The 18284-nt window shown below is 43.1% G+C and overlaps 1 protein-coding gene across 1 annotated transcript in view; it reads right to left on the bottom strand.

Annotated features, from left to right (window-relative positions):
* Positions 1-3583: 3583 nt before the first annotated feature.
* The window catches only part of LOC138965636 (atrial natriuretic peptide receptor 1-like), a 47732-nt gene continuing 33031 nt past the window's right edge, over positions 3584-18284 (bottom strand). The window contains exons 10-16 of the mRNA XM_070338078.1: positions 13984-14223; positions 12575-12793; positions 10787-10924; positions 9072-9212; positions 6144-6349; positions 5149-5380; positions 3584-4773 (exon numbers count right to left, since the gene is read on the bottom strand). Coding sequence (XP_070194179.1) covers positions 4684-4773; positions 5149-5380; positions 6144-6349; positions 9072-9212; positions 10787-10924; positions 12575-12793; positions 13984-14223 — 1266 coding nt within the window. The 3' untranslated portion in view covers positions 3584-4683. The remainder of the gene's footprint in view (positions 4774-5148; positions 5381-6143; positions 6350-9071; positions 9213-10786; positions 10925-12574; positions 12794-13983; positions 14224-18284) is intronic.

Here is an 18284-nt window from a genome sequence, read left to right as displayed (position 1 = left end):
GATTGTTTGTCAAAGTACAACCTGGAAACTGATCAAAACAATCGGCACCTTAATGCCAACAGGAATGAAAGGTAAGCGGTAATTACAACAGACAGGGTGATATGTTTTGAATTTTTGAATATGCTATACATGAAGCGTGTCGATTTACACTTTCTGGCCCTAACACCATTAATTAGGACTTTAAGTACGCCATCAAAAGATTGACATCTGTTGATAAAGCATGAAGAAAACTGCGATCAAGATTCCTAATTGAATCAATGAATATGTTAATCACCAATATTACATTTTTCTTTTTTTTTACATTTTAGAATGAACGTTTTTTTGGGGCGTACTTCGGCCAAAAGTTTTAGTTGTTTCTCCTAGAAACCGTAAATCAAAAAAATGAACAATATAAATAAAGACATTCGTACTGATAATAGTTATTGTACTTGTCAATCTATCGTTCCTTTGTATCACTTTTGGCATTTGCTTCCCACCATACTCAACACAGCCCTCCATCTTCTTTGCTTTTGGGCGGCCAGCATTTCCGGTCTCTCAGTTTCATTCACGAGTTTCGCAGTGCGTACTACACACACCAAGAATGACATAATGACGTCATAAAGCCAAAATCCATGGTCAGTGTTCAGTGTCTGTCACATTTGTTAGGGGTACACACCCTACAAAGCCGTTTTCAGCGGGGAACACCTCTATTGGTCAAAGCTTTATGCAATAACTTCCTGTTTAAACACCGTTTTGTTTAGTTTTTTTGTTTTTTAAGTTATTTTTTGTTTAGTATAATTATATCCACTTTTAACAATGAGTGCCAAGGACTTGATACATCCGACATGTGTCCTTTCATCATACCACACAGTCTGTGATTCCATCGATTTCCATCAAATTGTACACCCACCATCTCCCTTCTCATCTTTATCTCTCTCTCTTTCTGTAGTTACAGACACTTGTGTGCATTATCAGACAACATGCATTATCAGACAACATGCATTTAGTATTGTTTCATGGAGAGTGTTGGGATCATTTGAGACATGTGCATAGTAATGTCTCTTTTTGTTGTTGGCAGTAATGTTGTATTTTCATGTGGTTACCTTAGCCCTAATACTTTAGTATAATTGATGTGCGAGCGTGTGTGTGTGTGAGTTGAGCATGTGTGTGTGTGTGTGTGTGTGTGTGTGTGTGTGTGTGTGCGTGCGTGCGTGCGTGTGTGTGCGGAAAGGAACTTTGTGTGTGTGTGTGTGTGTGTGTGTGTGTGTGTGTGTGTGTGTGTGTGTGGAAAGGAACTGTTGTATTGCTTGCTTGGACGACGGGCGCAGTGGCCTAGTTGTTAAGACCCAATCGTCCCAAGCGGAAGGTCGTGGGTTCGAATCCTGGCCACGCCTGGTGGGTTAAGGGTGGAGATTTGTCCGATCTCCCAGCCGTCAACTTATGTGCAGACCTGCTAGTGCCTCTTCCCGCTTCGTGTGTACACTCAAGCACGAGACCAAGTGCGCACGAAAAAGATCCTGTGATCCATGTCAGATTTCGGTGGGTTATAGAAACACGAAAATACCAAACATGCATCCTCCGAGAGCGTCGTTTGGCTGCCTAAGTAGCGGGGTAAAACGGTTATACACGTAAAAACCCACTCGTACAAAACAATGAGTGAACGTGGGAGTTTTTCGCAGGTGAGTTTGCACGTGTTTTTTATCCCCGCCATTTAGGCGGCCATACCACGTTTTCAGAGGACACAGACGGTATGATAATGTAGACCCGACTTCTTGTATTCGTCGTCACTCGCATTGGTTGATGACACTCGACTTTGTCTGCTCTCAGCCGGTTTCATAGAATCGTCCCACTCACTCTTGTGATTGGTCGAGAAGCATCATAACACAACTGACCAGTCCTCAGTTTTGCTTAGTAACCTATATTACGCCTTGAAAAGTATAAAGTGTTTCCTGTTTGTGGGGCTGTTGAACGACCTCCGCGCAGTTCTGCTTGTACCAAGTTCATTAATAGTGTTTTCTTCAGAAAGACTCATCGGGACCTCGAGAGCATGCCTCATAAGTGCCATTAAGTTTCTCTCAGACAACAAGACATATAGACAGACAGAAGGATAGACACAGAATATCCCCGCTCCCCCATCTCATCCACCCCCCCCCCCCCCCCCCCCATATCTGTTCTCCTTTCTACTTGTTTGCTGTCAGTGCTTTGCAAGCAGCCCCTCTTCGCTTCACTCCCCCGACTGAACAGCTTGGCCAAGGTGCGAATTCAGGCCGATCTGAGTCCAAGTGCATGCATAATGTCGTGTAGGATGTTCATGCCTGCTAAGTGCGCAGGGTAAGTAACGAAGTAACTGTAGAGAACCGGAGTAACTGTAGCAGCAGTAAGAAAAAGCGATGAAAACCGAGGAGGACCACTCCACGCTAAGCGGTGGCAAGCTGTCAAATTGCTTTCAGGCGGAAGTTTTCCATTGCTGGGGCGGATGGAGGCGATGAGTGTAAGTGTCAACAAGTGTCCTCGTTTGACCAACATCTTGGCAGGTAGTCGGCTTTTTGCACTCCATCGTAATTGTTGTTCTGTACCGTCTGTGCTAATCATGCTTTGGGGCAAAATTCCGCCTTCTTCATTTTGAAATTGTCGTTGGTTTTGCCCTCCCCCCCCCCTTTCACAATGGCGGTAAGTGTCTACACTCGTCCTCCATTGACCAATATATGACTTGGCAAATAGTTGGTCCCCCATCCCCTCCCTCGTTATTGTTGTTACGTCCAGTGCTAAAAAGGCTTTGCGGGAGGGAAGGGATTCCGCCTACTCCATTGTAAAACTCATTGGTAGCCCCCCCCCCCCCCCCCCATTCCCTTAATTGTTGTTCTGTACAGTGCAAGGACGATTTGATTGGGGGGGCAGTTCCGCCTACTTTGATGTAAAACTGTCTTTGGTTTTTCCCAAAAGAAACTGAGCAACAAGTTCTGGATGATTCATTGCTTTACTGTGGTCGATTAATGTTTGAAGGGCTAGTTCCGCCTTCTGCTTTCTTAAAATCGTCGTTGGTTTTGCCAAAAGAAATTCAGCAAACGAGATCTTGATGACTCATTGCGTCATCGTGGCTGACTTATGTTTTAGAGGGTTTGTATTTCCGGGAGAAGTATGTTTTCTATGCTCGTAATCAGTGACAAGTGGCTCTTTTCTCTTCTTCGCACAATGTACTCACGTGATGCTCTACCAGAACGTGGTCCAACCTTATGCTATTTTTTGTGTTATCATCATAAATAGTGTCTTTGTGCGACAACAGAGATACTTTCTATGAACTACCCAGTTATGATTTTAGAAATTCTGTCAAAGTACAAACATTTGCCTTTTCGGAAAATTATTTTGTGCATGTGATATCTACTCAGGAAACAAAGTCTGTTCATCATTATAAAGAAACTGCTCTGTTGTTGCATGTAGGGATCTGTTTTGAGTAAAATAAAACATACTTCAAAGTTCTATCTTTAGTTTTCTGGAAGATGAATGTGTCCCAAACACTACTTATTTGATCCACAAAACTCACACAAAAACGTCCATTTTGACTCATAATTCATTCAAATATCATTTTTTAAGGACAACCAACACTTTTTCTGAGGATTTTTATTTTTCGTTACTTTTTCATCAGTTTTACAAATGAAATCACTGATAATATTTTGAAAAATCACCTTGAAGCGCCAGTTACTACAGTCGAGGTTTTTGCTCAAACTTTGACATCGCTTTGCATGAAGCTTCTACAGGGCCTTAAGTTGCAAAAATGGCCACATATGGCACTACGCAATTCCCAGAGTTTTCACATTTCTTGAATTTATTAAATACATTCTGAAATGTGAGAATCATTCTTAACTAACTTTGTAACTAATTAACTAACTCATGATCACTCACCCAGTCTGTGCTGCGACTTCTGTCTTGTGTGTGGCGCACGTTATATGTCAAAGCAGCACCGCCCTGATATGGCCCTTCGTGGTCGGCTGGGCGTTAAGCAAACAAACAAATAAACAAACAAACTCACCCAGTCACTCACTCTTTCACTCACTCAATATCTATCTAACAAACACTAATACAACGTAAATTTTTGCAAGCTTAGAACCGCTGATGACTGATCAATGAATTGAGTCCACCCTTCTTCTTCTAGCTAGGAGAGATCACGCCATAACTTATGAAAGGGGAAACAGTTACAAGCTATCTGTTTAAATGTCTGCATCGTCAGTGTTACACTATTAGTACAGGACACTTCACATGATCGGTTGAGCCTTCTTTAAAATCAAGAATTACCCAGATTAAACTGTCAAACGCCTGCTGGATGGCAACAGGTTTAGCGACAGTAACAAGAGGGTATTTCACATGCATGTACAGGACATTGTTAAGCCTTCATTGAATTCAAGATGTACCAAGATTATAATGAGACAAGTTTCGCTGTATATCAATATGAACATAATAATCGACCGTATCGTCGCAGACCTCTAGGGGCGGGAGAGAGAGTGCGTGTGTGTGTGTGTGTGTGTGTGTGTGTGTGTGTGTGTGTGTGTGTGGCGGGGTGGGGGTGGGGTATTGACACGTGTCCTTTCAGCCGGAAGTGGTTCAGCAGAGATTATGCCAGGTCCATAATGGAGAAATTCATGACAAAAGTCTCGTGTACATTTCTAAACTGAGACGTTGATGTGTTGTGGTGTCCACGGGGAGAGGTGATCACGACTCAGGCATGTACGTCTCTGTCATGTCTCGGTGTCCGATCAGCCAGTACGTCTTGCTCGCGTGGTGTTTCACATCATGTTTATCCTGCCATCCAACACAGACAAATAAAAGTGTGAATAGAGTGCTCATCAGAAAAAGTGCAGACAATAATTATTTGGTGCGACCAATTATGTTATGGTTGTGTATAATATGATCAATCAGTATTGGAAATAGTATGCTATGTTTGGGACGAAACACAAAAGAGCCACTCAACAATGAACTCATATGCTCGGTGTTATAGTTCTGGAAAGCTGATGTTGAAGTGTATCAAACTGGGGCTGAGCGTAAAGATTTTGTTGGAAGTCGTTAGCTAAGTTTGGGTTGGTACACAATTATGTCACGTTATTGCAATTGAATCAAAGTTTTTTTTTAAATCAATAGATAAAACACCAACAATTGTCCTTCGGGGCACACACAAACCTTGGTGTCTTTCCTTTCGACGCAAGTAAAATACTTGAAGGTGGAGAGTGTAAGGTGGGTGACGTCATTAAGCTGAATTCCCATTGGCTGGCAGGTGGCCGCCATATTGACAGCACGTGACACAGCATCTCCAAACATGGTGAAATGAAGAAGGTCATGGCCGGCAAGTCCCACAACCACGCTTCCTGTTCCTAGGCCGATGCGCAGGCGCAGTCTGTCTTCCCGGCGATGCCTGAATCAGTTTGATTAGAAATCAAGAAACAAGAAAGGTATGCTATTGGAACGTTTAATTATAGAATTAAAGAAACACGTTACGGTCACTGACCTTTGACCCAGCGGTCTTATAGTGGAAGACGAACACTTATAATACAGAACATAATCTTATCTGACAAATTATTAAGAAGCTCGCTCGTTTTTAGATTGTGATTGATTCAAGTTACCACGAGGCTTTCAGTTGCGAATGTTCACCATTTAAAACTAATTGGCATGTCATACGTACAGCTCAATGCAAGGTCGGACGGGAGGAAAAGTCTTATTTTTTGCTCGTCAGTTCGTTAAAACTCAAGACCACATCTACTGGTATACTGCTGCTTTTGCCGAGCACAGAGGAATGATCGGCTTGGTATGTAATCAAAAAACATAATGCCATCATCGTTGGGCAGTCATTTTGTGACAAATATCACGTGTCACTCGGCTTATGTATGTCAGTTTTTCATTCCACGTTGCTTATTATATTTTGTGGGTATAATATCCGGGTTAGGTTAAGAACAAAAAGCTGATTATGGTGACCCCCGGGGTAGTACAATGGCGAGACAAAATCAACTGTTACAAAAACTGAACGTTTATGAATCACAATAAAGTATGGTCGTGTAATCAAACAAGCAATATACTGGAACAGTGATACAATGGTCTAGTTATATGATAGTTAGATAGAATCGGAAGAACACAACGATGTTTAAATGGTTTTTGTTACAATTTTCATCAATGACCCTGACCTGATGGTGAAGGTCGTATCCATGGCGAGGAAGTCGAGGGCGAGTGTTGCCATGACCTGGAGGTGGTCACTTGACCTGTGGGTGACGCCAGCAGCCAGGGTGTACGTGTCGTTGCTGACGGAGACCTTGATGACGTCATGGTATCGCCGGTGGCTTAGCGTCATGTCCAGCGCCTGGTAAAGGTCACTCATGAACTCGACCACTTCCTGCAACACACGGGACACTGTCAACATGTCTGACATAGTTTTGGTCGTGTGACAGTCGACTCCTCCTGTGCCTCTCAAAACAAAGACAATATCATTACCAGAAGGTAGCAAAGACAATATCATTACCAGAAGGTAGCAAAGACAATATCATTACCAGAAGGTAGCAAAGACAATATCATTACCAGAAGGTAGCAAAGACAATATCATTACCAGAAGGTAGCAAAGACAATATCATTACCAGAAGGTAACAAAGACAATATCATTACCAGAAGGTAGCAAAGACAATATCATTACCAGAAGGTAGCAAAGACAATATCATTACCAGAAGGTAGCAAAGACAATATCATTACCAGAAGGTAACAAACACAATATCATTACCAGAAGGTAGCAAAGACAATATCATTACCAGAAGGTAGCAAAGACAATATCATTACCAGAAGGTAACAAAGACAATATCATTACCAGAAGGTAGCAAAGACAATATCATTACCAGAAGGTAACAAAGACAATATCATTACCAGAAGGTAACAAAGACAATATCATTACCAGAAGGTAGCAAAGACAATATCATTACCAGAAGGTAACAAAGACAATATCATTACCAGAAGGTAGCAAAGACAATATCATTACCAGAAGGTAGCAAAGACAATAATTATCATTACCAGAAGGTAGCAAAGCACGCCGTGGATCGTGTAACTCTGCATTTGCGCCACCGCAACTTTTTATCGCTTCACGCCGACGAAGAGGCAAGCTGCGAGGTAGGTCTCTCGAATGATAAATTAAATTGTTAGAATGCTAGGCACTCATCATGTTCTCAAGTGTTGCATTTCACATACTTATATCCTTAGCTATATTTCTGTATATATTTTTTGATGCTTTGATGGCCCTGGTGATCGTGACGATCTGTTTTTCTTCTCGTTTCCCCATGTTTTGGGCATATTTTCAGTTTCTGCGTCAAATGCAACAAAACGGAGATTACTGGTTATTCTTGGACATGTTCACTGATAACTTTAATGTTTTATGAATCTTCACGTGTAGTTTCTCTGTATATAGTTCCATATATACTTTGCAAGAAGCAGATAAAAACAGAGTGTCAACAACTCTCTGTAATTCGCCACCGCATCAATTCAATGTTAGATGTAACTCGCCACCGCATTTTTTGTTATTCGCCACCGCACTACGCAAATTGTTATTTTCAAACGCATCAACATCGTGGAGGCATTTAAACCTTTATTTTTGTCACAAAACTGACAGCAATTGATAGGAGCATTTTAACTTTAGTGCTGCAAGTTTTAAACTCAGGGGCGTGGCGTGATCTTGCCTATAGATGCAAAGGATTTAAAGGCACCATGAGTTGACATAATTCTAAAATTCTTAAGCTTCGTTGGTGTTTATGTGTGTGAAATAATTCTAAAATTCAGTCATTCCTATTACCAGCAACAACACAAAAACTCATCAGTTTGACGCTGGAAGAGAAAAGAACGCCTCTGACAGACGTGACGTTTTTCGGGAAAGAAGAATGACGAAGAATGTGGGAGTGAAACGCCGCCAGGTGCGTCTCAGAAACGTGTTCTACAAAAGCTGAACTATACCCTGAACTGAACAACTCCAAATCAATATTTTCAATTGGAAGTGACAGAATCACTGAACTCTTCAACATATTATGCAATTCATTAGACAGTTGCGGTGGCGAATAACATCCAAGACGTGAAATTGCGGTGGCGAATTACACCAAGCATCGGTGGCGTATAACATGAAGTCTAATTGTTTGTGTTTTCTTTTGCCGCGTGCGTCACCCAAAGACAAAATTGTGCAACAGCATTCATCAAGAATACAAAGGACATGTTTAGCTCACAGGATATCATCACGGGAATGCATCAACTAGTGCTGTTTCGTTGAAGTTACGAAGGAAGGGACAAATCGTGCAATTTCAGCTACAATTCCAGCAGAAATCGGACTTCAGAACTGCCGAAACCTGACATTTCGACTAAAAAAGCACGTACCTTAGACCTTGAGTATATACTTCTTTAAAATGTACTAATGAAGAATCTAGATGATGCCTGAAAGTCCTACAAATTTTCATTTTCTGTGAGAGACCTACCTTGCAGCTTGCCTCTTCGTCGGCGTGAAGCGATAAAAAGTTGCGGTGGCGCAAATCCAGAGTTACACGATCCACGGCGTGCAAAGACAAAGAGGCATTCGGGAGTAAGTTCTCTGCCAAAATACACTTCTATAAGTCTGCTTCTTGTGTGAAAACTAAATCGCGATTTTGCTTTTGTTAAATGTCTGGATTGGAAACAGCCTCAAAGGTAACCTCTTATACGCTCATCTTGAGGGTTCAAAGCTATGATGAGGTCAAAGCTGCTCTAACCGTGAAGTGAAAACGGATACGAACGCAAACACTCTATGATATGCGTCATGAATACATACATTGGGCAAGGGATGCTGCACGTCCTACCTGGGGGGTGGACACCCTGATGAGTCTCTCCATGTCGTGCACACACACCAACAGCACAGTCACGCTCTCCAACAGCTGTTAGTCCTACCTGTGGGGTGGACACCCTGATGAGTCTCTCCATGTCGTGCACACACACCACCAGTACAGTCACGCTTTCCAACAGCTGTTAGTCCTACCTGTGGGGTGGACACCCTGATGAGTCTCTCCATGTCGTGCACACACACCAACAGCACAGTCACGCTCTCCAACAGCTGTTAGTCCTACCTGTGGGGTGGACACCCTGATGAGTCTCTCCATGTCGTGCACACACACCACCAGTACAGTCACGCTTTCCAACAGCTGCGGGGTGAGGTCCGTGTCTCCTAGCGCACGTGCAAGAGACGTCCGCTCCATCTGAACAGTCTGCTGCAATGTCAGCAAAGGTCACTCTCTTCAGATCTCCATTGTACTTGAAACCTACATCGTCCGGTGGGTTCATTGATTACAGGACGAGCTTAGGACTAATCAACAGTGACCCGACATTGCAGATGACCTTTCGTGACATGTTTAAGGTGTCCTGCGTTAGGAAGTGTCCTCTAATTGAAGGGACCTCGCGCGTTTCACTGTACTGTCCGCCCTACACAGTGTGTCCTATGGCCAACAAGTATATACCACCTTCCTCAACATTCAACACCATCACTTACGTCATCTTTAGGTTTTTCGGTCCCGAAGACAAGTTATTGGAACCAGTCAAAAGTGTTCTTTTATTACGGGTATCTTTTATTACGGGTATCTTTTATTACGGGTATCTTTCCGTCACGGGAATATTTAGGTTACCAGCCCAATAAATACAAAGAAGGTGTCCTTTACTTAAACCTTTTCAGAAAGTGGACCAACGGGCAAGGAAAACAACACACAAGAAAAAAGAGTGTTGATGTCTTCTGTCGTTGGAGGGAATTCGCGTTTTGAGTACCGGTTAGCTAATACGTACTCCTCCCAGAAATGTTTAGAATTAAGAGCTCCCATATCTCTTAACACAGAACTCAGAAAGGGTTTATTAAAATAGGACAACTGACCCAATACAACGGATGACCTGACAAAACCTCTCTCTCTGTCTCTGTGTGTCTCTCTCTTCGTCTCAGTCTCTCTGTCTCTGTCTCTCTGTCTCTGTCTCTTTTTTTTCTCTCTCTGTGTAAGATTAGGCTTTGCCTAAAACCTCTATCCTTTGGTAATAAAGTTTAATTTCAGTTTTAGTTTCTGTGTGTGTGTGTGTGTGTGTGTGTGTGTGTGTGTGTGTGTGTGTGTGTGTGTGTGTCTCTCTCTCTCTCTCTCTCTCTCTCTCTCTCTCTCTCTCTCTCTCTCTCTCGGAAGTACATTTTTTACTTGTTTGTCCCGCATATACTGAGATCAGAGTTGAATTAATAGCCTCAAAGTATTATCGGAACCCATCCATGTTTAGAATGTGCCAATTACTATCCTCAACAAATGGCCAAGTGGTAAGACAATTAGCAACGTATATTTACAAAGCACTACGATTTCGCACTGATTCTCTGGAAAATGCACAGTTGCAAGATGCAGGTTCATAATGTTGCTTTTTCTGCTTATTTTAAACATTGTTCGCTTGTATTATGTGTCACCAGTCTTGTTATGGGCCGGAGGCCTAACAAATAAATTTTCCGATCTCTCTCTCTCTCTCTCTCTCTCTCTCTCTCTCTCTCTCTCTCTCTCTCATCATCATCATCATCCTCATCATCCTCATCATCATCATCATCATCATCATCGTCGTCGTCATCTTCATTGTCACGTGCTGAAGTTTTCCGACCTCCTTTTTTTGTTGGTTAACTTTTCAACTTTTTAATTTTTTAATTATATAATTGTGTGTCTATGCGTCCCAAGGACAGATTGTAAGAAAAGGCGTAGCCTTAAATCTTAATCCTTGTTAAATAAAGTTCAATTCTCTCACCGTTTCCGAGAAAAGCAGAAACGCTGTGTACCCTTACCTTTCTGGTGGCGGTGTCTGGTCCCTGGTGGGTGTGAGTCTTGTCGGTCAGCATGCCGTGCACGAGGTGCGACGTGTCCTCCAGCTGAGCCACGTACTGCGTCAGGGAGTCCAGCATACTGTCCATCACCGTCCGCACCTGACATGTACCACGTGACACTACATTAGCTATTCAAACAAAGAGGTAACTTGTGCTTTGTCAGTACAACATACACACACATTATTTCCTTCAAAACGACATTCAGGTGACCTAATGCATGCAGTGCACATGTTACATGTGCTTTGTGCATCAATGACCTCACCTAAAATACAATATTCCAGTTGCAATATCCACGCAGCACTCAGATTGTATCAGTAACGTTGTAAGCGAACTTGTTCGTTACATACTTCCTTTAAAGCAAATTCTCACTTATTCAACTTCAATAAAAAAGGGGAAAAACAAGCAAACAAACAATAACTTACAGTAAGCATACATTAATGACCTCATGATTTTCGTTTAAACAGTATTTTCTTTCTACTTCGGAACAAGGCACGGCTGCAGTCGACAACATGGTTCCAAGGGAAGCAATCTTGTTGTTCTAGTGGCACCAACGTTGCGGCAAGAGTTATGTGACCTTCCATGCGACTGGATCTTAGTCATGTCCTGCAACATTCTCTTTCATTTATTGTTTTAATCCTTCAATGTTTTTTTGGATACGTTAGAGAATGTTAAGTACTGCTAAGATCGCTTTTTTTAAAATCAATTTTATGCGAATGAATATAGAAACTTTCATGATGATCAGTCCTCGAGAGTATTATGCCTCTAGCAGTAGGGCCTATGACATGTAGCGCAGCACGTCTTGAAATGCCGACTGACAGAGGATCTAGAGGTTGGGATGAAGAGAATATAGAGGTTGGGATGAAGAGGATATCGAGGTTGGGATGAAGAGGATATCGAGGTTGGGATGAAGAGGATATCGAGGTTGGGATGAAGAGGATATCGAGGTTGGGATGAAGAGGATATCGAGGTTGGGATGAAGAGAATATCGAGGTTGGGATGAAGTTTAACAGCCTTACCGCCCAGCATGCATTACGGTGAAAAATCTCGGCCATAAAATGGCTCACCTTTCGACATGCATTCTTGATCAAAGTGACCATCCGCACCACGGTGGGTCTGACATCTCGCTCCATCTCGCTCCATCTCGCAGGCTTCATCAGGAAAGAAGTGAAACACCCTCACAACACAGTAATTTTGGGCATAACGATGGCTCACCTTGGGACATGCCTTTATGGTCATGCTGACGACGCCCGCCATGGTAGGCCTGGCATGAGGGCCCAACTGGCAAAGTTTAACTCCCTCACAGCACATGCACAGCTTGGGGCATAATGATTGCTCATATGTATTAAGAGCATGCATCACGTGGTGCAAACTCTAGCTATGATGGCCCTACCGTAGGACAGGCTTTCTTGATCATGGTGAGGACGCCTGCCATGGTGAACCTGGCATAAAGGCCCATCTTGCAGGCTTCAACTGGAAACGTTTAACACCCTCACAGCACAGTTCGGGACATAATCATGGCTCATAGGTATTAAGGGAACACGTGGTGCGAGCTCTAGCTATGACGGCCCTAGCTTGGGACAGGCCTTCTTGATCATTGTGAGACCGCCCGCAATTGTAGGCCTGGCATGGGGGCCCATCTTGCAGGCTTCAACCGTAAAAATGTAACTCCCTCACAGAACAGTGTGGGGCATAATGATGGCTGATAGGTCTTAAGAAACGTGGTGCGAGCTCTAGCTATGACGGTCCTACCTTGGGACAGGCCTTTTTGATCATGGTGAGGACGGCAGCCATAGTGGGTCTGGCGCTGGGGTCCATCTCCCAGGCTCGCTGCATGACCTCGCGTGCCTCGAGGGGCGTGTCCGGCGTGAACTGGGGACGGAGCGACTCGCACACAACCTTTTCCAGCGCCTCGCCCGGCGTCATGAAGGCGCTCTGCTCCGAGTACGGCGTGTCTCGAGAGAACGTCTCCTGTAGGGTGGAACACACCGTCAGTGAACGTCAGTTTCGTGTGGACTAACCAAAAGTGACCCCCACACTCTCTCTCTCTCTCCCTCTCTCTCTCTCTCTTTCTCTCTCTCTCTCTCTCTTTCTTTCTCTCTCTCTCTCTCTCTCTTTCTCTCTCTCTCTCTCTCTCTCTCTCTCTCTCTCTCTCTCTCTCTCTCTGTCTGTCTCTCTTTCTCCCTCTCTCTGTCTAAAAATAACTTACGCTCTGCTCCGAGTAGGGCGTTGTCTCGAGAGAACGTGTCCTGTAGGGTGTTTCATACCGTCATGGAATTATGTTTTGTTTAGTTTGTGGGAATCTTAAAGGAAATGAGGCAGAGCGTTGTTTAGAGATCACATAACCAAAGGGACGAAAGTCGCTTGTTCATGTCAATGCTTGCTGTTCTCTTAGGTGCCAGGAGATAAGTTCCGCATAACTCTCGCTTACTCCATTACACAGTATGCATATAGAGCACGCTTACTTCCCTTTGGTTATTTGATTTCTTAGTTTGTGGGGACAAATGGAGTAGGCCTTGAAGCCCAGGAATCGTACGATCAGTATTTTTTAACATTTTTTTGGGGGGGTCTGCACACATTATTCAGGATATATAATTTATATTCAATTTATAATCAATTCATTTATTAACAATCGAAGTGTTTGTTTCTTTGTAGTCGGGCAAAACAGTGACCTAACACACGCAATAACTTCTTCTTCTTCTGAGATTCGATGTACCGATAGTAAGGAAGTAACTATCGGCCAAAACTAGTTCTCTTCCAGCTAAGTTTTTCTCCTGACATTACAACAACAAATCTGCTTCCATGACCTGAAAGTAAGGAAGTAACTATCGGCCAAAACTAGTTCTCTTCCAGCTAAGTTTTTCTCCTGACATTACAACAACAAATCTGCTTCCATGACCTGAAAGTAAGGAAGTAACTATCGGCCAAAACTAGTTCTCTTCCAGCTAAGTTTTTCTCCTGACATTACAACAACAAATCTGCTTCCATGACCTGAAAGTAAGCAAGTAACTCTCGGCCCACCACTGGTTCTTTTCTACTTAAGATTTGGCCCTGAGTTCAACCAAAAATCTGCTTTTATGCCCCGAAATGTCCAGCTACAGCACGGAAACTGAACATTCAACACAGATTGGCATTTTCATTGACATTTCTTTCTCTCAAACCTGCACGACGATGGCAAAGCTGTAGACGTCGGCCGCCATGTTGGGCAAAGACTTGTGGGATAGCACTTCCGGTGCCAGCCAGAACTCCTCTCTAGCCCACTCCGTGACCCCCATGTCCGTCACCACGGAGCTCCTCCCCTGCAAGGCGGACATGTTGTGCACCTCCCAGCCCCCCACCTGCTCACACAGGTGCATAAGAAACAAGAAGAGCAAACGCTCGATCGAGTCACTTTCGCAGTTCTGAATATTATATGAGGCATCAGATGGACAGGAAGAAATTGCTATTCACAACACAATGAGTCACGTTCACATAAAATTTGAGCCCGGTCACTTTTATAGTTTCCGAGAAAAGCCCAACGTTAAGTTGTGTGTTGCCGAACAGAAAAGGCTAGTTATCTCCCTTGTTTTTCTGATAACGTTCGTAAAAGGCTACAGATGTAAATACTTTGATGTAAAGAATAATCCTACAAAGTTTCAATCACATCCGATGAACTTTGTCAAAGATATAAAATGTCTAATTTTTTCTTTGACGCTGACCTGTGACCTTGAAAAAGGTCAAAGGTCAACGAAACCATCGTTAAAGTGTAGAGGTCATTGGAGGTCACGACTAAACAAAATATGAGCCCGATCGCTTTGATAGTTTCCGAGAAAAGTCCAACGTTAAGGTGGTGTCTACGGACGGCCGGCCGGACGGCCGGCCGGCCGGCCGGCCGGACAGACTAACACTGACCGATTACATAGAGTCACTTTTTCTCAAGTGACTCAAAAACAACGGTCTTAAATTGACTTGCAATGACAATATATATTTACACATGGACATCCCATAAAACATCCAAAGGAGAGAAAGAGAGAGACAGAGAGAGAGAGAGAGAGAGAGAGAGAGAGAGAGAGAGAGAGAGAGTGTGTGTGTGTGTGTGTGTGTGTTTCACTGTTTGTATGTGTGTGTGTGTGTGTGTGTGTGTGAGTGTACGTGCTTTTGTATGTGGGTGTGTGCGTGCCTACGTGTGTGTGTGCGTGTGTGTGTGTGTGCGTGTGTGTGTGTGTGTGTGTTTGTGCATGCGTGCGCGCGCGCGCGCGCGCGCGTGTGTGTGTGTGTGTGTGTGTGTGTGTGTGTGTGTGTGTGTGTGTGTGTGTGAATGAGGTTGGGGGGGGGGGGGGGGGGGCAAAAAAGCAATTCAGTAGAACGCACAATCTGCAAAAGGAAAATAGGATTGCTTGACAAAGAATCTTCTGCAGTGAGCATGCACCAATTGGCACCGCTGAGAGAGAGAGTTGGTCTGATTTTATGTTCATCTCCTGGACAGGGAGGGGGCCGGGGAAAGCATTGTGAAATTTGCATGTTTCCTGGATGTTATTGACAGAACACGCTTTGTTCCTGCCTCCACAGCCGTCAAGCACGTGCAACCGCACCAGTGTGTTGACAACATTGTGTAAATACAGCGGCAAGCAGCATGACATGTGGAACATATCAACTTTAATCCACTCATTCTCTTTATTTCTTTTCTTTTTTCACATGTTTACCTGCTTCATTTTACATTTAGTGAAGTTTTGATTTGTCCTTGTTTTCCCTAGATTTAGAGGTTTAAGAAATCTGACCGCACAATGAATTTCTCAACAGATTTAAAAGTAACAGCTGTTAAAATTCGATCGCAAGTAAGACGTCATTGTGGCGTCAGGATGCTTCCAATTCTGAGATTTAGGGGTAATACAACATTGCCCGGTCGTAACTTTCATATATCACAGTAGCCAAACAAAGATATCCTTCCAATGTCCTGATGTATGTTACTTAACCTAACTTAGACTTCAAGCAAGCTCTGCACAATTAGTATCGTTGTTACGAGTCGGCACCATCAACCACAGTGGTTGTGGAGCAGCATACGACGTGCTCGACTCACAAATGTGTGACCGAAGCTTGCACTGTTGCAACATTGGCTTTCAACATAAGTATGGCTGATGGGACTATGTGGACCAAAAGAGTGGGATTCCCTGTGGGTGGAGTTCCTGGAGGGGGATTCCCTGTATACAGGGAATACCACAGGATTTAGTTCCTGTAGCGTGTCGCTGATATCGCTGAAAGTCACGTGATGCTTGGCGACATCGGTAGAATTTGATGTTTTTCAATCTTTTTTGATATATTTAGAAATTCGAGTATGGTTTGCAAGTTTTATTGAAAAACTCCACCCTGTGGGATTCCCTGTATACAGGGAATGCCCCTCCAGGAACTCCACCTACAGGGAATCCCACTCTTTTGGTCGACATAGACCCCTTCAGCATAAGGCTGGCGGTCCCTAAATGAAAGTTGTTTTGTGTGCATCACGCACACACCTGTGTATCTCATCTAAAATCGGGGTCACACCCAGGACCCGTATGCTTATGGGGAAAGTACGCGACAACTCCCGAAGTTTTGAGTGACATCGGAAGTACTTGGCTCACTTTCGTATGCATGGGCCGGAAGAAGGGCTTACTTCGAAGCAAAGCGAGGAAGTAACTGAGGGTAGTTTGCGACTACTTCCAAAGTTTTGAGCGACATCGGAAGTACATCCTCACTTTCGCATGCAAAGAGCTTACTTTGGAAGCAAACTGGGAAGTAAGTGAGGGTAATTGTACTACAGCGAGACCCAGTAGTACAAACGCTACTTCCAAAGTTTCTCAGTGCAAAATGGCAGGGCTTTTCTTCGGTTTTTCATATCAAACCGAGCTAACGCAAATGAAAGTCCCCAAAAGAGAAAATAGAAGAAAAAGTCGTATCTCGTGCGTGCATTTCGTGCAAATTTCCCTGAATACAAACCAGCCAGCTTTGACTTTTGTTCGTTCTGGGTCACTGGCCACCACTCTTTCATCCCCGCTTATACGAGGGGGTGTTTCTATGTAAATGGGCGTCGTTGTGTGCATGTGTGAGTGTGTGTTTGTGTGAGAGTGTGCGTGTGAGAGTGTGCGTGTGTGTGTGTGTGTGTGTGTGTGAGTGTGTGTGTGTGTGTGTGTGTGTGAGAGAGAGAGAGAGTGTGTGTGTGAGAGAGAGACAGAGAGTGTGTGTGTGTGTGTGTGTGTGTGCGTGTGCGTGCGTGCGTGCGTGCGTGCGTGCGTGCGTGTGTAGTTGTGCGTCTGTTTATTCATTCGTTTGTTTGCGTGCACGCGCGCACGTGTGTGTGTGTGTGTGTGTGTGTGTGTGTGTGTGTGTGTGTGCACCCCCCATCCCGCCTACCACACACTATTATGAGCTGAGTATTTGTGCCTCGATATTTTATTCATGTTCTTACGTTTTATGTTGTTGGTTTAAACAAAACTTAATTCAATTTTAATCATGACAAGAACAATGCATGGATGATTACATACTCAAGCATATAATGCTTATTTTAAGCAATCATAGTAATTACAAAACAAAGGTTAGCATGATGGCGGAATAAGTACATTAGCTCATTTCAGGAAACGAAAAACAAAACAAAAGACAAAACAGATACACAAACAAGCAGAAAATGGGAAGGGGTTGGTGATACAGGAGGTGGGAAAAGGACAGCTAGCTAGTAGTTAGCTTAAGGGAAAAAGAAGAAGAAGAAGAAGAAGACTTGGAGCGCCAATATTTAAGGGGATTTTTTCAATTGTAATAAGTGCACATAAGTTTTATGTTGTTTATTATGATTCACCACACCCGAGTTTCTCGTAATTGAGATAATACAGTGTTCTATGTCTATGTCTATGTCTAACACACATGCACACACGCGCGTAGGCTAAACAAATTTCAATCTTGACTTTCAACTTTATATAAACATACATCCTGTTCACAATTAACGAGGACAAACATAATTTACAAATACCCAAGTACAACAATTTATCTTTTGTAAAATTTCGGACACATATTTTCCCAATTAATATGAAAATCACTGAACTTAACTTTTTTTTTACTACACCTTATATATATATTTTTATTTTTTTTCTCTTGTGTTTTTTGTTTTGTTTTTGAAATTGCTGGAAATTTTATTTTGTTTGCAGCATCATACACGATTTTAAATTTTGTGAGTGGTTTCTTTCGCAATCAAAGTTTTAACATGCTTTTGAAGAATTGATGGGAACACTTTAAAATCTTTCTGTACGTACGATCTTTTCCCAGTCTGTGAATTTAGTGTGAGAACCCGTATTGTAAGTTAGTTGTCACTATGGGCATTAACAGCGTGGTTAATAACATCGTCAAAGAGCTCATGATCAGAGTGACCGTAGTGTGGATCTGAAATATATGTGTTTAACTGTAACAACTTGAAGAAAGAACAAGCCTGCGTTACTTGACTGAAATGCAAAAACCTCCAACT

The sequence above is a fragment of the Littorina saxatilis genome, linkage group LG1, assembly GCF_037325665.1.
Source record: "Littorina saxatilis isolate snail1 linkage group LG1, US_GU_Lsax_2.0, whole genome shotgun sequence".
Taxonomy (NCBI): domain Eukaryota; kingdom Metazoa; phylum Mollusca; class Gastropoda; order Littorinimorpha; family Littorinidae; genus Littorina; species Littorina saxatilis.
This window is presented reverse-complemented; position numbering and strand designations above follow the sequence as displayed.